General features: G+C 42.6%; 1 protein-coding gene across 2 annotated transcripts in view; it reads left to right on the plus strand.

The window, feature by feature from the left end:
- Positions 1-224: 224 nt before the first annotated feature.
- Positions 225-24,488, plus strand: part of LOC147030808 (long-chain fatty acid transport protein 2-like) — a 39,821-nt gene continuing 15,557 nt past the window's right edge. The window contains exons 1-9 of one of the 2 annotated variants that reach the window (XM_085875240.1): positions 227-938; positions 5,773-5,979; positions 15,355-15,513; positions 15,704-15,828; positions 19,434-19,628; positions 19,849-19,939; positions 21,191-21,389; positions 22,674-22,771; positions 23,824-23,954. In XM_085875240.1, coding sequence (XP_085731366.1) covers positions 395-938; positions 5,773-5,979; positions 15,355-15,513; positions 15,704-15,828; positions 19,434-19,628; positions 19,849-19,939; positions 21,191-21,389; positions 22,674-22,771; positions 23,824-23,954 — 1,749 coding nt within the window. In that variant the 5' untranslated portion in view covers positions 227-394. Of the gene's footprint in view, positions 939-5,772; positions 5,980-15,354; positions 15,514-15,703; positions 15,829-19,433; positions 19,629-19,848; positions 19,940-21,190; positions 21,390-22,673; positions 22,772-23,823; positions 23,955-24,488 lie in introns of both variants that reach the window. The other variant, XM_085875241.1, reaches the window with a different exon arrangement.

Consider the following 24,488-nt stretch of genomic DNA (forward strand, 5'->3'; position numbering starts at 1 on the left):
GAGCGTCCATTTTTAACCGAATATGTCCATTTCCCCGGTAGTAGTGGATTTAACAGCTCAATGACAATTATCCTCTCGTTTAGCCTTCTGATATATGTAATAAATACAGCAAAGGTAGGACAGGTACTTTTCAGTCGACAATATCTAATCACCGCCCACTTTGAAGTGTCAGCCAATGGGAAGACGCTGACAGTGGGTGGAGCGCGAAAAAGTTTTGAGAAAAACTTTCGAGAGAGGGAGGAGGGAGAGCAGCGTGAGGTTGGTGGGATAGTTTTCACAACTGATTAATGACTAATCGTTCGGTGTTGGGATTACAGGAGCAAACCGACGTGATCGGGCCATTGCAGGAAAAAGAAAAAGTTTACTGATCTCCCCCCCGACGATCGGACCGAAGATGTTTCCAAGCTCACGAGCAGCGGCGTTCGCGGCGATCCTGGTCGTGCTGCTCTTGTCCTCGATCACCGGCTCGCTGCTGCTCTTCACCGGCTCGCTGCTCGCGCTCGTCGTCGCTTTCGCCTACCTGTTGGACTCGGGGTTTGTGGACGACCTGCGCTCCATATGGCGGTTCTTGAACCTCAGCACCATTTACCTGTTGTGCTACCTGCGGCGCCCCCAAGGCAACTTGCTCGACGTGTTTGCGCAGCGCGCACGACGCCTCCCGACCAAGGACTTCGTGCGCTTTGAAGACTCCGTGCTGTCGTACGGCGGCGCCGAGCGGAGCAGCTGGCAATTGGCTCGGGCGCTTCGTGCCCGCGGGTCACTCTCCCGGGGGGACGTCGTGGCCATGCTCGTGGGGAACGAACCCCTGTTCGTGCTGCTTATGCTCGCCATGGCTAAGCTCGGCTGTCCCACGGCGTTTCTCAACTACAACCTCCGAGCTTATTCCCTCTTACATTGCTTTCGCTGCAGCGGTGCCAGAACCCTGATCGTAAGCGCCGGTGAGGCTCGAACATCATTCTCCAACCACACAACCAACCACAACCGCACCTTTCCTCCTAAAAAGGAGTTGTTTGTGTGGTATCAATCAATTGATAAATAAACAAGGAAGACGTCGTGCAGAGCACGATACTTGCAAAATCCCTAAAACAAATTTGTCCTTTAAAAAAAATACTTGTTCGTTGAATTCATTGACCTGAAATATAAATCCTCTTCAAATTTCAAGTCAATCGGATGAAAATCGAACAATTTTTGAAATTCGGCCTATGTTAACCTTTTGGCCGATGCTGACCTTTAAAATAATTAGTGGTTGAATTCAATGACCACAAATGCAAATCCTCTTCAAATTTCAAGTCAATCGGATGAAAATTGAACAATTTTATAAATTTGGACTATATTAAGCTTTTGGCCTACGTTGACCTCAAAAATAATTGGTGGTTGAATCCAATGACCAAATATGCAAATCTCCTTCAAATTTCAAGTCAATTGGATGAAAATTGAGTGTTTTAGAAATCTCACCTAAGTTGTCCTTTGGCCTATGTTGACCTTTAAAATAATTGGTGGTTGAACCCAGTGACCAAATATGCAATTCCTCTTCAAATTTTAATTCAATCGGATGAAAATTGAACAATTTTAGAAATTCAGCCTATGTTAACCTTTTGGCCTATGTTGACCTTTAAAATAATTGGTGGTTGAATTCAATGACCACAAATGCAAATCCTCGTCAAATTTCAAGTCGATCGAATGAAAATTGAACAATTTTATAAATTTGGCCGATGTTAACCTTTTCACTTGTTGACCTCAAAAATACTTGTTCGTTGAATTCATTGACCTGATATGCAAATGCCATTAAAAGTTCAAGTCTATCGGATGAAATTTGAGAATTTTACAAATTTGATTGTGGCTATAGCTGCTGGTTGCATCATTTTCTGGGGCCACTCGTCCCACTGATTCGGTGCCCTCTATTACCAGTACACTGGTACTCATTTCGCTGTCCTTGGAAAGATGACTGGCTGAGTCAAACCCACCTGGTGTTAATTCAACGGTTTACAGGGCTCAAACTCAAGACCCTAATATCTTAAGTCAGCCACCTTGACCATGAAGCCAACACCAGCCTTGTGGAATCTGATGAGTTGATAAAGTGAAAACACAGGGCGATAATACGACGGGTCACAATTTTAAACCGATCTTCATGAAACTTCACCATGTGGTGCAGTTTGTCATTGGCAAGAAACCAATTGTTTATGAGGCCAAAAGGTCAACATATATTGACCTAATATTTCTATCATATTTTTCTAAAATATCATATTTCTAAAATTGTTCAATTTTCATCCGATTGAATTGAAATTTGAAGTGGATTTATATTTCAGGTCATTGAATTCAACCACCAATTGTTTTTGAGGTCAACATCGGCCAAAAGGTTAACATAGGTCGAATTTATAAAATTGTCAATTTCCATCCGATTGACTTGAAATTTGAAGAGGATTTGCATATTTGGTCACTGGATTTGACTACCAATTATTTTAAAGGTCAACAAAGGCCAAAGGTCAACAACTTAGGTGAGATTTCTAAAATACTCAATTTTCATCCAATTGACTTGAAATTTGAAGAGGATTTATATTTCAGGTTGCTGAATTCAACCACCAATTATTTTTGAGGTCAACATAGGCCAAAAGGTTAACATAGATCGAATTTATAAAATTGTCAATTTCCATCCGATTGACTTTAAATTTGAAGAGGATTTGCATATTTGGTCATTGAATTCAACCACCAATTATTTTTGAGGTCAACATAGGTCGAATTTATAAATTTGTTCAATTTTAATTCAAGTGACTTGAAATTTTAAGAGGATTTGCATTTGTGGTCATGGAATTCAACCACCAATTATTTTTGATGTCAAATTTGTTTTATGGATTTCACAAGTATTGTGCTATGCATGACATATTTCTTGTTTGTTTGTTTTTTTTTTCTTCTTTTTTTAATTCGAGAACTCTAAGTAATTCCCATACACTAAAAACTATATCTGTTAGGAACCTAATAGTTTGCGTAAATGTAGCCTAATGTTACAGAAAGGCGTGACATGATTCTGAGAGTTATCAATATCAGGTATCACGTGATTTATCATGTGACCCGACAGTGACGTTTAACGGTTTTCATTCAGTCATGCCATTGTGCTCACTGTGGAAGAACGTGTTTCTCATCGAACATTACATCAAGAATGCATCCTTCAGGGAATGTCAAATTGCATTTAAAAGTCACTTTTGTGGTCGTAGGAAACCTTCCAAATCAGTGATATGGAAACTGGTAAAGCAGTTCAGAGAAACAGGCTGTGTGAAAGTTAAAAAGCACATGTGCCAGCCAAGTGCTGTCACACCAGAGAGAAGTGGATGAAATGTGGGAAAGAATGGAAGCAAGCCCAAATACATCTCAGACGTTTAGCACAACAAGCTCACTGTTCATATTCCAGTGCAGGGAAGGTGGTCAAGACACTAAAACTTTATCCCTACAAAACTCTTGCAGCACATCAGTTTCTGGAGCCAGATAAAGAGAACCATGTCACCTACTGTGAGTGACTCCAAAGGATGGTAAGAGAACAAGACTGTTTTGGATGTTGGGATTTTTACAGACGAAGCATGGTTTAATCTTTCTGTGTATATAAAATCACAAAACGCTCATCGATGTCTAAGTGAACAACCTTATGCAATGCATGAAAGGCCATTGAATTCCGTGAAAATTGGTGTTTTGTGTGCTGTAAGTTGGCAATTAATTATTGGGGCAATTTTCATCTCAGAAAGAGTAAACTCAGGATGTCACATCAACATAATCCATAAGTTTCTTGGGCACCTTATAGAAGATGAAATCAACCAAAGATAGTTTCAGCAAGATGGTGCCATGAGTCACACTTCACTACTCTTTGGTGACCATGTGCGTCGTGCCCAAGTCATTATGGCCACCTCGATCCCCAGATCTTACATCGCCAGATTTCTTTTTGTGGGGATATTTGAATTTGAGAGTGTACGCTACAAATTCACACACTCTTGGTGAATTGAAATAAAAGCAATAATCAGTGACACAATCACCAATATTCCCCAAGAAATGCTCCACTCTGTGTCAGAGAGCATGCTGCGAAGAATGAATTCATGCTGCAACATGCCGATGGACCATTTCAGCACTTCAATTAAGGTAATCAATTGTGTGGATCATGTCGCATCGTTCTGTAACATGAGGCTACGTTTACGTAAAATATGAGGTTCCTAACTCATGTAGTCTTTAGAGTGTGGGAGTTATTTCGAGTTCTCAATTTTTTTTTTTATCACGGTCTGCATGTCGTCGGAAATATATTGTTTCTGTTGAATCACCGTGAAACACCACTTTTTGATGTTACATACGTGTGCTTTTACTAATTATTACTGATAACCTCACCACGTGATCGCTTTAATAACCTATAGTGAGACTTATGGGCAAAGTAGTCTTTTTATATGCAACTTGGGGCATTTTTACCTGTCGCTTTGCTGATGGATTTAATCAAAAGATGGCACGTTGAACTTCACCCACATTCTGCTCGATTCACCCCATCATTTGCCCAAGGACATCATCCATCTGCTTGGAAGTCAGCAAACTTTTTTCTTCTTCTTCTTCCTCTTATTCTTCTTGTTCTTCTTCTCAGACAATTATTCCCACCTTCTTACGGGGTTGGCCAAGGGAAATTTGCCTCAAGTCTTTCACAAACCATCTGGCCAAGCCTGATGTTGGCAATAGCTCACCTACTCTTCGCAAAGGATCCCGTGGGATCTTTAACATCCACCAACTAATGCCAGCAGATGGGATTCCCGTTTAATGACGACACACACCCTGCCTATGAAAGCCCGAGATGACAGTTTATAGCTGGGCCGAGATTCGAATCCAGGCTAGATAGTTTAGATCCGAGTGTGTGTACCTCTAGGTCTTCCTGGCAGCCATCTTCATCACCCAACATTGCTGCTTATATATGGCGGTAGAAAAAAAATCAGTTCCACCCTGTGAAGGTCATTGTTGGATTCTGCTTAAAATGAGTGAAATGAAATATTTTGAAAATTTCTAATTTTTCTCACTCAGATTTCAACATCACTGTAATGCATATCGCTAAGATGTATAAACTTTTTTTTATATATAAGAAGATAATTTGTAGTACCGGATACCACCGGGTGGCACCATACAATATACATTTACTTCGAGAGAATTGAGGTCTTTCTTTGAACCCCCTCTCCCAGATATGCTACCCAGACAGAAACCATACTTGAAGCACCGTTAGGCAACATGAAAAATTTGGTTGGATTTGGTTCAGCAGTTTTTTTTTTTAGTTTTTGAAGCATATACAAAAATGTATAAACAAATCGACAAATAAATAAACAAACAAATGTATATACAAATTCACTTTTATAGTATAGATACTTATGGCTCTTGCCCCGCCTCCCACCCCTCCCTCCCTTTTCCACAAATGCAACTTTATAATTCTTCCTTATTTCCCTCTGTCTTCAACTGCTTTACAGTTTTTGACCTTCATCTTCTACCTTCACCCACCTCTCTCTTAACATTTCCTTTACCTTCTCTACTTTAGACCCATATCCCATCCTTATCTCCCTTAAAGCATTAAACGGAATTGAAAATTCCCCTGCCATCCCACCCCCCCTCCTCTCTCCCACCCTCTCTTCCCATCCATGGACCCTCGCCACCTTTGTCCTCTACCATGTGTCCAACCTTCCTCTTTACTCATTGCTGCAATACTGTCGATTTTCCATCGTATTGTCCACAACTGCATGTTCAAGAACACCTGGCGGGTGCTGGGCTATGCCTCAGGCCAGCAGGCGGTGTTGGTGGAAGCTATGCCTGAGTTGTGTGCGACTGGAGTAACTATCTGGGTAATGGGTGGACCTTCCACATTGCCTGGAGCGAAAGAGCTGGGAAGCTACGAGACAGAAAGCGATGAACCTTTGCCCGCTCAGCTGAGGAAAGGGATATCACTGTCTTCACATTTATTCTTTATCTACACATCTGGTACAACAGGTATGTTTTCATGTCCAGGCAAGTCGATGAAACAATTGGAAGTTTTTCATATTAAAAAAAAAATTTTAAGTCATAATAAATTCCGATTTGACCAATTTAGTTCCAGACCAAGGCGAATGTAATCGCTGATGGTCAAATTGGAGATACAGTTTTAGTAAATTGGATGGACTGTTCTCCTGTCAATCACCGAAGTCACGGTGCTCATGATTATCGCAGCTCTTGAAAGTATCTGATCGGCTCATCACGTACATCAATATCTGGTTTATTAGAGATGTGTTTATTTTCGAACACTCACAAGCTCTTTGTAATGCTGTAAAGTTACATGAACCCACTGAAACCGATTAACATGCATCTTATTACTCTATTTTGATATCTGAATTGTCATTGGTCATTGCTTCTCCAATCACTGGTGTTGGTTATACATACTTCTGATTGCATTGGGTTGTGTTATTGGTCAAAATACACTTTTTACATTCAAATAGCAATCTGGTTGCACAGTTCCAGACACAACAATTTCCACATTACTGAAATAACTGCTATGGATCAAATGGTGGGATGATCCAGCGATGTCATTATTTTGCTACATTGATATATAACAGTTATCTTGTTCCGTCAAGTCGTGTCTGACGTCTGGTGACGTTCATGATGAGATTTCCGCAAACATCCCCATCCATCCTGCACTGTTTCCAAAGTTCTGGTAGAAACGGCTTGGTTGCAGCCTTTATCCCATCCACACAGCACATACAAGGTCTACCTCTACCTCGTCTTCCCTCAACCATATCCAGCATGTTTGATTTCTCCAGACATTCAATCTCTACACACATGATGTGTCCAAATAGGCCGTGGGACGAGCGCTCGAAAACTGCTTAGTTTTCGAGTTTCATTCACGAGGTCCGAGGGACTATGAGATACACAGTTCAAAATTATGCTAAAAATCCGTATTATAACAATCAAATTGTTCTTTTTGACAAAAGTTTCACATTATGGAGAAATCTACGAACAAACGACAGACTTACTGTGCCAGAAACAGTGACAGCACTATGTACAAACTCGCAGCGTTTGGTGAGACACGACACACATGCGTGCACTGAAATCATTGACAATGTAAAAAAAAAAAATTGTCAATAGATGTTGTTTCATGTGATTGGGATAGACTATTTCTAAACATATCAAGTATTTCGAAACGAATTTGGTCTTATCCAGCAAATTAATTCTGACCTCTGGCTCCCTACAAAACATGTACCTCAGTGTAATATTAAGTCTTCAAATTTACACTTCATCAAACATTTACTCAAATATATTGATCATGCAATCACACACATATCTCATACACCTGTTTTAACCATCACCCCCACCCACAGGCGGAGATCCGGCCTTTGAATCCAGTTATCTCCCACTTTTTGATGCTATATCGATACTAAAATTATATCAAATGTTGCTATCGATAGTATGAAACTGTACATATGAAATATGGACATTTGTGTTGGAAGATAAATATGGCTACTACCACCCCCCCTCCCCCCCTTCGCTGAGCAAGATTTTAGTTGTGGGTATCGATAGTCAAGTTGAATATCAATATCATTCCCCCCACTCGTGACAACAAATCTACGCCACTGCCCCATCAATCCTATACTAGTAAAAGGTGTATCCATCGCATTTGTTTCTGCTATATTTACTTTCATGACATTCACTTCATCACCAACAACTGACATACCACATTTTTTTTTTGCACAAATACAAATTCAACCACTCTCTTCATAGTAATCAGATCAATAGCAATGAAATGTGAATTTCTGTTTGTTGAATGTTTATTGCACGATTCTGACAATACTCCACATAATGTATGGAAACACACACAAGCTTTAGATAATTGGTCCCCAACCTGCGGCCCGCGGAGCCCTATACTGCGGCCCGTGAGGACTTTCCAATCAAAACACATTTCCATGTAGCAATTTTAAAGGGGTTTACACAATGCCACTGCCGGCCAGCGCCGTGACCTGAAAAGCCTTGCACAATGCCGCTGCCGGGCCACTGCCGCTTACCGCCGGGAGGAATCAAATCGATTTGATTTTACCTTCCGGCATCTTGTGGCAGAATTTAAAATTAATTACATTTAATTAAAAAATTCAAATTAAAAATGCATCAACTTTCTCATTGACTCTGAAAATGTTTCTCAATAAAATGCATCAATTTTTTCTGGCTCCCAACATCCTTGGGAGTAGTGAATGCGGCCTGTGGGATCAAAAGGTTGGGGACCACTGCTTTAGAGAGTACAAAGCTGCTTTGTTATATACACAGTACCAAGGTAATTAATTTAGCTCTTTCAGTTCTCTGAGGACCTTGTACTGTTTCATGTACAAGCATCATTTACAGGTGCGTGAATATTTACAATATACTTTTCGAAGTATGCGAGTTAATTTCCCTTCTGCTCTCCTAACAACTGCAATTTGATGCACTGTTATCATATATTGTATATCACTACAACCATAACCAGGAAATCCACCTATTAACTTCACAGAATACCAAAGTATTTAAAAGAAAAGGCCAAACCATTACTAAGCCTTGTCTTACTAAAATGAAACTATACAGCTTCCAGAATGGTCAATTACTAGATGAAACATACGTCATTAATATGTTTAATATTACTTTAAATTGTGAAATAAAAATATTCTTGACCAAGGATGCTGACATCATAGCATCAGTAATTTGAATTGTCTGGAATTTGATTTCCATCACAATACATTCTCAAAAAGAAGTAAACCTGTCGAATAGTGCACATATTTTGCCCCTTTAACCTGCTCTCAAGTTATGCATGTTTTGGTCCTCCTTTGTCATCAGCCTCTTCCAGTGTTACTTTCAACAAGATGATCAAAATTGTTTACAGGAGGTGTGATAATTCTATAAAAAAATAATGTGGGGTAAAATGAATGGTGGACTACACATCTCTATGAGGACAAAAGATAGAAAAAACTTGGGACTTATCCTTTAACTTTAAATAAACAGTACGAATGCCACATCCCAATAGTCATGTTATCTTCACATGTATCAAATACTTAAAATCTATGACAAATATGACATGCTCTTGGACTATTGCCCAACTTGTAATTCTTTTGTTCAGTCATACAATGACATAAGATGTAATTGTTTGTATTGATTAGTATTTCAAGCGTGGCATCAGAATAAATATTTCAAGTGATACAAATGTCTGCACCAAATGTGTGTTCTAATCAAACAGTACAGAATTTAATGAGGTCTATTGCAGATTTATTTCCTCCTTTTCGTCACTGTTACTTGGATTATCTTCGTCATCACTGTCATGTACCTGATTAACACAATTTATGCAACTGCAGAGGTCAGTGCAAGTCGAACCGTGTGCTACGCAAGAACACTGCCTGTTCTCACACTTTGCTTTCTTGCAATTGCAATGTGTGAGCTCGAGGATCTCCTCTGGAGCTGGAGCCAGGTCCATCCAGTCTATGACAAGATTGTCATGTTCAACCTTCCAGCCATGAGCAGCAGGTGAAGGAAATTCCATATTGCCTATCAGAGACCTCCTCCAAATAACAGCTTGGAAATTAGCTCTCTGCACATGCTTATGAAGCGAGTCTTGATTTGGGGGCATACCTGATTCCAGGGTCTTGGTATGTAGCTTGAAAAGCCTATACCAAGCTTCATTTACAGAGGTACATTCCTTTTGCGAGTACAGAGCACATGTAAAAGACTCCAGCTGCAACATAACTTCTCTAGAGGGTGTTATTTCTCTTCCAAGAGCGATGAAGGTATCACCACTCTTCTCTTCCTCCATGACCTTCCAGGCTTTCACCTTCCCTCTCCCATAGAAAGAACTGACACTGTCACACCTCGTAAAGGCATGCAGTCCAAGTAGTGCTCTTGTATTATGCAGACCCAGCTTCTCTGCAACCTTGTTGACATGTATTATCCTCTTAACTTTCTGCCCTGTCTCGAAGTAGATATTACTTTCATCTGAAACATCAGTACACAGTGCAATGGCAATAATGAAAACATCGGTGTGAGGACTTTTGATCACTACATTTTCAGACCGAGTCGCTACATATTTGCTATGGAGAAGTAAACGAGTATCTGCTTCTTCATGATCGCATGCCAGTTCATTCACTTCATCAACTGAAAAATGACCACCGCTGAGAGAGGAGGAGTGACATTCACTGCCGTGGGTCAAAAACACTTTGGTTTCTCCTAAAAATTCTGCAGTGCCATCTTCCGTGCAGTGCAGATGAAATTGACTCGCTCCTCCTAGTTGGGCCCATGATTAAGGAACCTTTACATTGCTTGTAAGAATGTTCACTGCCTGGATGCCTTCAGTAGCTCGTCTGGCTCGCTCAGCGTTTTTAAGAGTTGACCAGTGTAAATTTGAGCCAATAATATTTTTTAATAACATTAAGTTTAGACTCCAGCCACACGATTCATGTCACATCCAAGTTAAAGCTTGGCTTTATTTCGCATCGTTGCCTTTATATAGATTAGAGGTGCAGCACTAAAGAATGTTTATAGGCAACCGGCAATACATGTACATACCTTCTTCTTGACTGGTAGATTGTTGAGCTCGAGACGCATGTCCTCTCTCCGCTAAACCAAGCTTCGAGACGTCAGTGAATCGTTGGTAGCTCTCTCGATGGTAGCCAAAGTGTAACCTCAGATTGTCTGACAGATTCGGTCGGGTTCGTCTCCAGCTCTAAAGCTGACCAGATTCCAGTTGCTTTATTCACGTAAATGCCACATATATTCTTCCATCCCTCCGCACACTGCCTAAATTTGATCGAGGAGCTCAAGGAAAACGATGAAATATTGGATTTTGGCGACGAACAGACGTGCATACAACACTCCATGTTGAACTTACGGTCTGCGTCTGTTTCGGCACGCAAATTATATAGTGCGCGCCAGCAGAACACACATAACCACCTCGTCCGTGCCGTATTTGTCCCCCCATGCGTACTCTGTATCAGCGCATATGATTGGTGAATCAGTGTATTCACGTTATTTTTAGACCAATCGCGAATACCGTGAGAATGTCAACATATCTTCCGCCCTCTCCAAATGTTCCAGTTTTTAGATAATTTCTCACTAATGTGCAACTTTTGACCAAAAGAACAACCATATTCGGTTTTCAAATATTTTAATGCATTTTTTTAATGTCAAATCTGTGTAGTCCATCGGAGATAGTGAACGAAACTGAAAGAAAACAGGGTCGTCCCACGGCCTAAAAGTATGACAGTTTCTGTTTTAGCATCGGCCCTTCTCATGTACATGATGGGCTCGTTCTTTCAAGCTCTGATTAGTTTGTTCCTCTTGTCGTCCGTGGGATTTTTAACATTAGTTTCTTACACTGCATTTCAAAAATGTCAATCTTCTTCTTTTCTTTCTTTTTCATTGACCATGACGACACATCCATACATTGAAACTGGCAATACCAGATCATTCACCAGCCTCCTCTTGGTTTGTTTTGCCACATCTTTGCCAATCCTGACATTGCTGTTCTCCCAAATGCTAACCATCTCTTAATTTCTCCTCCACATTTTGCACTCTCCTCAATCTTAGAACCCAGGAAGATGAAACTTTACACTATTTCCACGTGATCGTCTCACAATCTGAACACACAGATCTTTTCAGTGCACAAGAGTTTAGTCGTTTTTTAGGTTTAAATAAAGACAGCCCTTTTTACCTTTCCTTCTTCACTGTTTGAAGCAGTTTCATCAAGTCCTCTTGACTTTCTGCCAACACAGTGGTATCATCAGCATACCTTTGGTGGTTGTTATTGTTGTGGGAATGATCTTTAGAGGTTAAAATAAACGGCTTTGAAGAACGATAGTTATTTCTTAGCATTTGTTCAGATGAGTGTGATGTACAATACAATTTGTGCAATGGATATATGTACAGTAAGATATTTGCTTACCCTACCTGAGTGTTTTGTCCTCCCTGATTCAAACCCCTGGCTGTGTGTTTTTAATGTTGTTATCCCCTGTTTAGATGTCTTTACATTGCATACACGAGAGCGTTGCAGTTCAAGTCATGAAATGTGCAAGAATGGCGAAACTGCATTGAGATAGCCAGCCATTGGCCCGACCGAAGGGGCTGATGTACGGGGTGAATATGCATTGAAGAGGTCTACAGTTAACGTCACCGCAAACATGGGGCCAGATCTGCAGCCACGTGTGGTTCAGTTAACAGGTCTTAAAGAAAAAGAGAGGGAGTGACATTGAGAGGGACAGTTGGTGATGCAGCTTACATGGAGAGGGACAGTTGGCGACAGTTTACATGGAGAGGCACAGTTGGTGACAGTTTACACGGAGAGGCACAGTTGGTGACGCAGTTTACATGGAGAGGAACAGTTGGTGACGCAGCTGATGTGGAGAGGAACAGTTGGTGATGCAGCTTACGTGGAGAGGGACGGTTGCTGATGCAGTTTATGTGGAGAGGAACAGTTTGTGACACAGCTTACATGGAGAAGAATGGTTGCTGATGCAGCTTACATGGAGAGGAATGGTTGCTTATGCAGTTTACGTGGAGAGGCACGGTTGCTGATGCAGTTTACGTGGAGAGGAACAGTTGGCAATGCAGATTATGTGGAGAGGAACATTTGATGACAAACCATACATGGAGAGGAACAGTTGGTGACAGCTTATGTGGAGTGGCATGGTTGCTGATGCAACTTACGTAAAGAGGCACAGTTTGCGACGCAGCTTATGTGGAGAGGCAAGGATGGCGACAGTTTACATGGAGAGGCACAGTTGGTAATGCAGCTTACATGGAGAGGAACAGTTGGCGACGCAGTTTTGTATGGAGAGGCACAGTTGGCGACACAGTTTACATGGAGAGGGGAAGTTTGTGATGCAGCTTACATGGAGAGGCACAGTTGGTGATGCAGCTTACGTGGAGAGGAACATTTTGTGACAGTTTACATGGAGAGGAAAGGTTGCTGATGCAGCTTACGTGGAGAGGCACGGTTGAGGATGCAGCTTATGTGGAGAGGCACAGTTGGTAATGCAGTTTACGTGCAAAGAGGGCAAAGGGAACAGCAAAGAGGGGTGGGGAACAACAGCAGAGTTGAAGGTCAAGCTCGAGGCAGACTTGGACAAACAATGGGGAGGCAGGAGAGGATGCATGGGTGGACAAGGTGGATGCAGAAGGAAACTCTTCGGAGGGAAAACTGGAAATTTGTAAGGAGGAGGGATTGGAGTGAGGTTGGGGGGAGGCGGGGATTAACAAGGGTAGAAAAGATCATGGTTTTGGATTGGGGACAACCTAAGGTGATGATGAACAGCTGTCTTGAAGACCTGAAGGGAAGAATGAGATTGCAGAGGATGTGGAAGTTGGATCCACAGCTGTGAAAAAGATTTCTCACTTCATGAATTCTTCTATTCTGTGTTGAATGATGTTTAGTAATATCTTGCTGGCATGTGACATCAAGACAATGATTCAGTTATTTGAACATTCTTTTGGATTCCCCTTCATTGGCAATGGTATGTAGACTGACCACTTCCACATTATAGGCCATACAATCCTGCTCCAGATCTGTGTGCAGATAGCTGTTAAAATTTTGATTGCCTCCTCCCAAACTACCTTAAAGAGGTCAATTGGAATTTGATCAGCACCTGGAGCTTTTCCATTTGCCAGTTCATTCGTGGCTCCACGTATCTCATATTATATCACTACTGGTTCTTGCTCGTGTTCTTTCTTCGAAGGTTGCCATCATATTGCTATCTCATTTGTGTAGAGTTTCGGAGTAGTTCTTCCATCTTACTTTCACTTGTATCTTCTATCAGATATTTTCCTGTTCTACTCTTATGACCCCAATCATAGACCTAAACTTTCCTGTGATCTCTCTGATTTTTCAAAAGTATGTTGTTTTAACAGCTCTGTTACCTCCTATCTCTTTACATCCCTCTTTAAAATACACCTATGTCTTTCCCAGCTTGTCGTTGGTTGTCGGCGTTGAGCCGCTTAATGTCCTCTCTTGGTACACCTTGGGTTTTAATCTCTTCTTCTTTCTGCTTTTGAGATGTTGTTTTTGGACTCTTCTTTCACAATGTCTTCAACTTCTTGCCACAATTCATTTGATGTTCTGTCAACCAAGTCCTGCTCTGCAAAACGTTTTATTTATTTATTTATTGCATATTGCTTCAATAATATGCTTCGAAGGTCATATCCTGTCAGAGTTTTTGATATTTTTTACACTTTTCTCAGTTTGACTCGTAGTTCTGCCAAAAGTAGTTCATGATCTGTCCGACAGTCTGCGCCTGGCAGGGTATTGGCAGATTGCGGAGCACTTCTCCATCTTCTGTTAATTAGAATGTAGTCAATCTGATGTCTGTTTCCCATCAGGAGAAGTTCATGTGTACAGTCTATGCTTGGGTTGTTTGAACGATATGTTTGCAATTATGAGCTCATTCTCCACACAAAACTCCAGCATGTGACCCCTGTCCCATTTTGGACACCAAGTCCGTGCTCTCATGTCATCTCTGGTGCTCCTGCTTCTCCAGTTTTTGCATTCCAGTCTCCCATAACTATCAAGACATCTCCTTCAAACACCTGTTCTACCAGTTCCTCTGACTTCCCATAAAACTCCTCCACATTTTCTTCATCTGCTGCAGACATTGAAGAACTATCTAAATGATGGTGGTGCTCACTTTCAACCTCGCTGATGTTAACCTATCATTGACTGCATTGTATCCCAGTACCGACTCTGCCATTTTCTTATTGCAAATTACCTCCGCAATATTGATTTTACAAGTTTCGTGACTTGGAAAGACTACTTTTAATCATCGTGTTTGTTGTTGTTGCACATAGATTGAGCATATCAGTGTTGCTCAAGTGTCACAGGCTAATACATTACAGTACTTCAAGGGACAGTCCTGAATTGTGCAACTCCACGTGTGCATGGAAGGAGCGGTCTGTATTCCAGGGAGGGTGTGATGTTGAGTCTGGGCCGTACAACATTCGCTGAACCTGGTTAGGTCAAATTAAAATGGTGCTGCAGAGGGAGGGAGTGCCTGGATGGTTCAAAAGGTCAAAGTCCACATGATGGATGCTGGATAACGCCCTCTTTGGCAGATCTTTCGACCACGGTGTGATGCAAATCGCCGGTACATCGAAATATACAAAAAGCAGAGTCCTTTCATCTTGTATTCTGCAGATTATTATTTTGCAAATCATTCATGTTTCAGTTCAGAAGTTAAACATCAGTAAATTGATTCTAATGAACATGCACATGATGTGATCTTTGTTTTTGTTTTTTTAAGTTTTACATCAATTGAGGACCATGTTGTACTTTTTTTTGTTTTTTTTTTTAACCTTAACGATGTAATTTTCAAAGTGTGCTCCATCCATTCCGATACACAGGCCTACCAAAGGCAGCCATCATCACCCATGAGCGAGCAATGCGTGGTGCATGGGTTCCTTACTTGTGTGGGGTCACGAAAGACGACGTGATCTATACAGCCCTTCCACTCTACCATAGTGCTGCCTCCATCATCGCCCTCTGTGGCTGCATCACCTTGGGTAGTGAAAACATTTTTTTTATTAGTTCCTGTATTGTCCCAATATTTCAGGTCGTATTAGCTGCTCGAAATGAAACGTGAATAATTGGAATCCTGAAAGATATCCTCAGATAGAAAAGGAGGAGACCCAAGAGAACTGTCAAAGTCTTTCCCCCTCATTTACTAAGAGTGTTCTTTCTTTTCTTTTGCAGGTGCCACACTGGTTCTGCGCAAAAAGTTCTCTGCAAGCCATTTCTGGAGTGACTGCCGCAAGCATAACGTGACTGTGATACAGTACATAGGAGAGATCTGCCGATACCTCTGCTCCCAGCGCAAGGTGACATCTGTGGCTGTCTTCTTTTTTCCTTCCTCTCCAACAATGGATAATCTTTTTTTTTAAACCAGTAATCGAATGTTCATTGATGAGCAAGTTATATGCATTACAAATAGAACCATTACATTCAGTGAAATAGTGGACAAAAAAAATTGAAACATGAGGGTGCATGGGCCGTACAACATGTATGCAAAGTATGGGGCCACCACATGTACATGCCAGATGCGTGAAGGATGCAAATCTCTTCCAGGCAGTCTCCTCGTTGTGTGTGTGCATATGTAAATATATATATATATATATATATATATATATATATATATGCAGTAATCCCCCGTTTCTCGCGGGGGTTACGTTCCAAACCTCCCCGCGCTAAGTGAAAATCCGCGATGAACGGACGCCTCCCCAAAAAATCGACTCGTCTGGTCTGGTCCGTTTGGCAGTGATTGGGTTTGAGGTGCCGGAGATCGACTCGTCTGGTCTGGTAGGTTTTGAGGTGCTGGGTTCGAGCAGTTCAACAGCGGCAAACCTTTTTCCTTCCTGAAGCATATATCGAGCACCTTAACCTTCTGGAGCGTCCCAGGACCTTCCTCTGGCGCTTCGGTTCCTTGCCAGAGGCCTTCGAAGGTGCAGGGCGTTCGGGTGGCATCTTGGAGCTTGGAGAAAAAATGTAGAAAATATTCGAAGTTCACAAGCGAAACTTTGTCTCGTGCGTTGTGTGACTGGTCGAACACCACGCGTTATAATTTACTGCAAAAATAATTTATATTTTATATATTATTACTGCGATGTACCGGGGGAATCCGCAGAAAAAATTAGTTGTGTTCCAAGGGAAAACCCGCGATGAGCCGGGGGTGCGATAGGTGAACCGCAATGAAGCGGGGGTTGACTGTATATAATAAATATAAATAAAATGACCGTTTTTACAGCCATTTTTCCCTGCTGTGCAGGGGTTTGGCTTTTTCTTGAGGCAATGTTTTATGGCCGGATGCCCTTCCTGACGCCAACCCTGGTCGCCTCTTACGACACACAGGGATATGGTACACCTATTCTCACCGGGGCATACACCGGGACCAGTACACTGGCACTCATTTCGCCGACCTCGGAAGGATGACAGGCTGAGTCAACCCCCTGGTGTTAATTCAGCAGCCAACGGGGCTTGAACTCAGGACCCCGGGATCCCAAGCCGCCACCCTCACCACTAAGCCAACACCAGGCTTTTTTGACTGTATATAATACATATATATATATATATATATATATATATATATATATATATATATATATATATATATATATATATATATGCGAGATGTGGCTCGAGTCCAGTATTAAGAGCCAGCATGGCTGCAAGAGGTGACCTCAGTGACTTTGAATGGGTTGTAATTGTTGGTACGTGTTTAGCAGGTGCTTCGGTGACAGGCTGCAGAAATTGCTTACATGTTTCGAAGGTGATGCCAGCCTGGGAAAAAGAATGAAAGACATCATTATTGGAGAGTAATAGTAAGTGTTGGCACATGCTCAACAAGCATGATGTAAATGCATTCGTCTGGACTGTGAAGCGAAACAGGAGAGCAATGGCAGACAAACTGTGTGCGGAGTTCAATGCGGGCTATGAGCATCCTGTATGTCAAACGGGCAGGAGGGAACTTTACAGCATTGGATACCATAGCTGGGTTGCTATGCACACAGTGCTCATAACAACTGGCAATGCCTGTTTGTGAGTGTAGTGGTGCAAGGAGCATAAGCAATGGACTGTCAAGAAGCGGAGGAATTAAATGTGATATGGTCTGATGAGTTGGCCTTCACCTTGTTCTCGACGAATGCACGTGTACTCGTGTGGTGATAACCCAGGGAGCTTCACAGTCCCGAATGCCTGGTACCAACAGTACAAGGTTATCATGATTCTATAATGGTGTGGGGTGCGCTTCCCTGACATGGTCTGGATCCACTTATTCCATTGTAAGGAAGGGTTGATGCAGCGCACTCCATTAGTCATTACAGTCCTCAGTGATCATCTGCATATCATGATGGAGCATTTCTTCCCTGCTGGGAGGGGTGTCTTTCAAGTCGATAATGCTCCAGTCCATGTGTTGTCACCGGGTGGTTTGAGGAGTACGAGAACGAAGTTTACCATCTTCCATTACCCTCCCAATCACCGCAATCCCACAGAACACTTGTGGGACTTTCGTGAGAGTGAGACAGATCGAGTCAAAACTTTACACATTTGACTGCCTGTCCATGAGGAACAACTTCCGTTCATTGACTTCCGGTTCTGGGCTTGGGGAAACGGCAGCTTCTCTCAGGGGTCTCTGCCGACTTTCTCAAAGTTAAGTTTCCTGTCGTTATATGTCATGTTTTAACTGTTTATTTTCTCACCTACATGTTTACTGTGTGTTCCTAGTTTGGTTTTGTTTCAAAAATCGTGCTATTTTGTGAGTTTTCGTCGACCTTGTCTTACCGGGTTCCTTGAGGCCGACTCGTCCTTCCCATCAAGGTGCATAATCGTTTTTATTTGTATTCTCTCCCGATTACCATCAATTCCTATTTTCCCCCACTTTCCCCCCCAATCTGTCCCTCCCAACTACACACTCTATTTATATCCCGTGTTCCCCACCCCATCCCTCTCCCTTCCACAGATCTCCTAATGTCTCTGTTCCCCACTGTTTTGTCCTTCCCTCTCCTGCCCCTCTTGTCTCATGCCCCCTTTGCTGTGCATTGTGTGTTAGCTCTCAAACGAACCTAGACAATGTGCACAAAAAAATAAAGGTTCACGCATGTGATGTCATTGGTCACATGGTTTGGCAGCCACAGTGGATTTACCCGAAAACCCCAAAAAATCTTCTCCAGAACGGCTGAACAAATCGAGGGGAAATTCACACAAGTGTTCCCCAAACCATGGGTGTACAAGTGGCGCATAGCAAGCACTCCTCATGGCGAATGAGTGTGGTATTTTTATGATGTCATAGTTGCTTGCCTTCGTTATGACATCATAATTGCATATGTAGAACGCTACATCTGATCAGTATAAAAAATTTTGAGGATCATCTAGGGATAAAATGGTCCACAATTTTTTTTGATGGCGTCATCGGTCACGTGATGCGGCAGCTATATTGTATTGTATTTTATTTTAAACCTTCAAAAATCTTCTTCTCTGAAATGGTTGGAAAGATCAAGGCGAAACTTTACACATACGACTGCCTATCCATGAGGAACAAATGAGTCGCACATATGACGTCAAAGGTCACATGGTTTGGCAGCCATCTTGTATGTACCTGAAAACCTATAAAAAAAAATTCTTGTTTTCTATGCAATCTTTCTCCTCTGCCCCTCTTACTTCCTGGTTTAAAAAAGGGAAACTCTACATGAGGCAGGAAACCCATGTTAAATTCACAGATTTCATATTGAGGTACACTGATGTCTGCAAATGTTTTTGTCTTGTACACGTGACACGGTTTAGCCCCTCCATGAGGATCATTGTGACAAGGAAAAAAAAACAAACGATGTCATGCCCCTAAAATGAATCTGTTTCCCTCTCACCATTGTCATTTCACATGAAGCAAATGCTTTCCTGCAGTGCAATAACCTGTACCTGTGATCACGTGTTCTAGCATGCAGATGAGCGCGAGCATGCCGTGCGCTTAGCGATTGGAAACGGCCTGCGCCCTGACGTGTGGCAAGAATTCTTAGAACGTTTCGGCAACATTCGCATGTGTGAGCTGTACGCGGCAACCGAGGGCAATGTGGCATTCTTGAACTACCAGGGCAAGCTGGGCTCTATCGGCAGGAGTTCTTCTCTCGCCAAGGTACTGCGGCGGCTCTCCGTTCAAACTGTGCCCCGAAAATAATCGGAATATCTGACTCCAGTGGTGAAAGCGATTTGTTCTCATTTCATTTCCGTGAATCTGATTGGATGTTACACCTTTTCTGCTCCACATCTTGATTGGCTACCACCCCCACCGGTCCTGCCTATTCGGCTATTGGTTCTAAATCTTGTGTTAACTCGTGTATTTATTTACCTGACAGATTTTCATCCCGTTTGACCTCATCGAGTATGACATTGAACGAGATGAACCACTGAGAGATGTTTCGGGTCACTGCATACGAGTTGGTTTCGGTAAGTCGGGAGCATCTGCGGGTGAGCACTCTGGCTGAATAATAATCATCACTTGGTAACCAAATTGCCATGTGGCACACCAGCAGCAAATCTGTTAACTTGGAAGCCTTTAAAGGCCGGTAAAATGAATTATATGTGTGTACTCGGGAGTTTTACAAGAAACGCAGAGATGGAGCATCCACTCTGAGTGTGGTAGGTCAGCGCTTTGATTGGGATTGCGTCCTAGCAAATACTTCTTTTTTTTAAATGGTGTGTGCTATGCCTGGTGTTGGCTTAATGGTTTGGGTTGTGGGCTTGGGATCCGAGGGTCCTGAGTTCAACTCCTGCTCATCTATTGAATTAATACCAGGTGGGGTTTACTCAGCCTGTCATCCTTCTGAGGTCGGCAAAATGAGTACCAGCTTGCTGGGGTGATTGACCATTTGAGTATCCTGTGTTGGAGTGGTGACCCATCCAGGATTGTGCCCAATAGCCCAGGAGACTAATTCGGCAGCACCAACACTCTGTGCAGAGTATGGGATGGACGGACGGACGGACGTTTCCTTACTTGAATGTCAGTATTTATAGGATGGAGCATGGATAAACCCCAATAGTTGACATCAATGGGGATAAGAAATTCTCAATGGTCCCTCTGATTGTGGAGAGAAAAGTGATGACATAAAGATACCCAGAGTCCCCAGAGTAATTGGAGGAATTGGAGGGGATGGAGAGTGGAGTATTTTTAATGAATTTAATTCTTACCATGGGCTTGAAATATGATTTGGAGGAGGAGGGGAGGGGGGGTGAATGGAAAGTGGAGCTCCAATTATGATTTGGAGGGGGGTGGAGAGAGCAGAGCTCCAATTATGATTTTGGGGGAGGGGTGTGGATGGAGAGAGCAGAGCTCCAATAATGATTTTGGGGAGGGGTGTGGATGGAGCGGGCGGAGCTCCAATAATGATTTGGAGGAGGGGTGGATGGAGAGAGCGGAGCTCCAATTATGATTTTGGGGAGAGGGGTGTGGATGGAGAGAGCGGAGCTCCAATTATGATTTTGGGGGGAGGGGTGTGTAGGAAGGAGAGAGCGGAGCTCCAATAATGATTTGGAGGAGGGGGTGGATGGAGAGAGCCGAGCTCCAATTATGATTTTGGGGGGGAGGGGTGTGGATGGAGAGAGAGGAGCTCCAATTATGATTTGGAAGTTCTCATTTGGTCTGTTTATGTAGAGGGGTCTAAGTACTCATCTAAAACAAAACTGATTCCTTTTCCACAGGAAAACCTGGTCTACTCATTGCTCCAGTAACCCGCCTGGCTCCTTTCTTTGGCTACATCGGTAACAAGTCCCTGTCGGAGCGGAAGTTGCTCCGGGGTGTTTTCCGACCGGACGATGTCTATTTCAACACTGGCGATCTAATTGTGCAGGAAAGCGATGGCTATTTGTACTTTAACGATCGTATTGGCGACACGTTCAGGTGAGCCTTTACCCAAAAGTAATTGCAAAGGTACTTTACACCTTTACAAAGATGGAGACTTGTGGGAGGAATGAAACTACGATGAGGACTAATTGTTGAAGAAACACAACCTTTCGATACCGTCTACTAGCATTAGTTGGTGGACGTTAAGATCCCACGGTATCCTTCGTGAAGAGTGGGTGAGTTATCGCCGGCACCCTGAACAAATCACAAATTTCTGCCCTAACCTATAGGGGGCACTGCATCGGTGACAATGCCGTGCCCCTGCAAGAACTGGCACAAACCCGCAGCCAGGTCCTGCATACAACCAACCACTGGGTTACAAAGCTGATAGACGTGGTGTGAATTTGACTGCCATTTGGAAGGTTATGGTGTTGATCTCTTCATCTGTACTTTATATTTGAGTGAATACCCCCCCCATCATCCTTTGATGGGCAAAGAGGCAGGACATATCTGCACGTTGCCTTGAGAAATACCAAGATCCTTGAGAAATAGCAGCAGAAACGTACAGTAGTTCGGTTTAAACTGGATATAAGTACGTACATGCATCGAGACTAATGGAGTTCATGGATATTGGCAGAAATGCGTGGGCGTGATGGCTTTCTCCTGCATTATTCTTCCTTGTATAAACCGCTAACTTGGAGATACCAAGAAGTGCCCATTTTAAAACTAAACCCACATGTGCGGAAGGGGATGTGAAACATCATACGGCCCACAAAATCAGGTGAAAGGCCGGTTTTGTTTCACAATTGTATTAAACTTCAATTGGTTTTCCTCGTGCTACCCGAACTAAATCCAGATGTCTCCAAAGCAACAGTGGTTGATATGCAACCAGTGCAGTGGTTACAAGGCCCCAATTATTAACGTTAACGATGACCTCACCGCCACTCAAATCAGAGTCCACAGTTTGTTTAAAAGTCTTAGTCCACAGTACATATGTATCTGTTGAAGGAGAAGTGAATTCTTGCAGACATTTTTGTTTTTTTGTAATACTCACTTGGCTGCGCCTGGTTGGGTTTGAGGGTGGTGGCGTGAAACCCGAATCCTATCTGGGTTCCTCTTGATTGCTCTTTACTGATTCTGGTTCCTTCTGATCACTCCAATGCAGTATTTGGTCTTCCATTTGATTAGACTTCCTACCAACTTACCGGCAAACTCGGTTATACATGTCGGACTCTTGCTGAGTGCCAAGATTTTCATTCTGCAAATATTTACATCATTTGAGTAAGGAGGTGAACTGATGTCGTTGTGTTACTGATAGGTCTTTCTCCTCATTTATTGCAGGTGGAAGGGTGAGAATGTCGCCACAACAGAGGTGGCAGACATATTGGCTATGTTGAGTTTCGTGCAGGAAGCTAACGTCTATGGGGTCAGCGTTCCAGGTGAGGCTAGGATGGCCCTTTTGGTGACCTGAAAAGGATTTAAACTAATTGTTTCCTGCTTTGAGGCCTTTACCGGATCCGATTTTTAACCTGGCTTGTACATTCAGTTCCAGTAAACACTTTCCTTGGAATGGGATTTTGTGGGCCTGGTGTATTGGTAATAACCCCAAAAGACCCCAAATGGTTTCGTGTTGTTTGGGTGGAATCGTTTTCTGAATGGGATCAAACCTACATTGTGGAAATGGTGACGTCACCAGAAAGACGTTTGTGCACTTTGACCCTCAGTGGGTGGTCTTCGAATAAATTTTGAATTCAGCTATGGCCTGGTACAAAATGTCAAGTCCTTTTGAGAACACCTGTAACGTTCACAAATAGATGTTCCTTCTTCTTTCGTGTGCAGCGCATGGCTCCGAGTAACATCACTGGCTGAGTCTTTGCCGCTGATGCAGTGCCCCCTGTAGTTTAGGGAAGGAATTTGTAATTTGTTCATCGTACCGACGATGGCTCGTCTACTCTTCGCTAAGGACACCGCTCCGCGATATTTGATGTCCACCAACTAATGCCGGCAGACGGATGTCCAGTTTAACGTCTATCTGAGGGATGGTGCACCATGTGATGCAACCAAGCCCTACCTGTGAAGCACCAACCTGACAGTTTATATTCAGGGCAGGAATCAAACCTCGACTAGACAGCTCAAAGTTATCTCTGCACCATCTTGTCAGAACAACCTGATACCAGACATCACTAAATAATGTGACTGTAACCACATGCTTGACCTCTTACTCTAAAGGTTAGAAATGTGGTGACAGCACGTTTAAGATGAATGAGCGTTGTTATGTAAAAGGATGGAGGTTTATTTATTTATTTATTACAACCTGTGCTATAAACGTCAATTTTGTCCATATTTGGCCATCCTTTTTATGCCTTCTTCCTCCAATACCTTTTCACCGATAAATTTAATGTTTATTTTCTTTTCTTTGAAAGCCTGTGTGGTGTTTCTTTATGTGGACCTATGTGTACTTTCTATGTGAGCACATTGTTATGAAATGCAGGCCACGAAGGAAAGATCGGAATGGCTGCTCTGGTGCTGAAGCCGGACGAGAAATTGGATGCGACCGCATTATGTACCCATGTGTGCCATTACCTTCCCACCTATGCACGGCCACGATTTCTCCGTCTTCAGGTATCGTATGACCAGCATTTATTTTGCATGGAAATATATATCCTGAGTTGGGACCATTCCCATAATTTATTAAAAGGTTGTGCCTCATTCTGCAAGTTGCAGAGGCTTACTTGGTCTTTGCCTGGTGCTCTGGTCCTGACAAAGCAGGAAGCTTTTCTATCCTCCTATTTCATTTGAGACGAGCTACCCATCGCTTCTTTTTCTTATTTTGTATGATGTTGTATGCAATTATGATTGAAGATCTATCTAGTCATGAGAGCCATATGATTGCTGCATTAGTGGCCGAATGTAGTTATGCAAAGGACCTGCTGAATTTCCTCTACATGTCGGACTGTCTGATCTTTATAGCCACAGGTATACTCTGGGCTATCAGTTTGCTTCCACTTAACCATATTATGAGTGGTCCTTGCATGTGGAGTTCGCAGTCGATCAAGACCACTCCACTGGCGTCTCTCACTGATGATGCCTTTTTTTTTTTAAACTGATGCCTTTTCTCATTATGCTGCCACAACTCCTTATCATTAGTACAGTATT

This window comes from Eptatretus burgeri, chromosome 3 (assembly GCF_056783735.1).
Source record: "Eptatretus burgeri isolate ZD-2024b chromosome 3, Ebu_testis_v1, whole genome shotgun sequence".
NCBI lineage: Eukaryota > Metazoa > Chordata > Myxini > Myxiniformes > Myxinidae > Eptatretus > Eptatretus burgeri.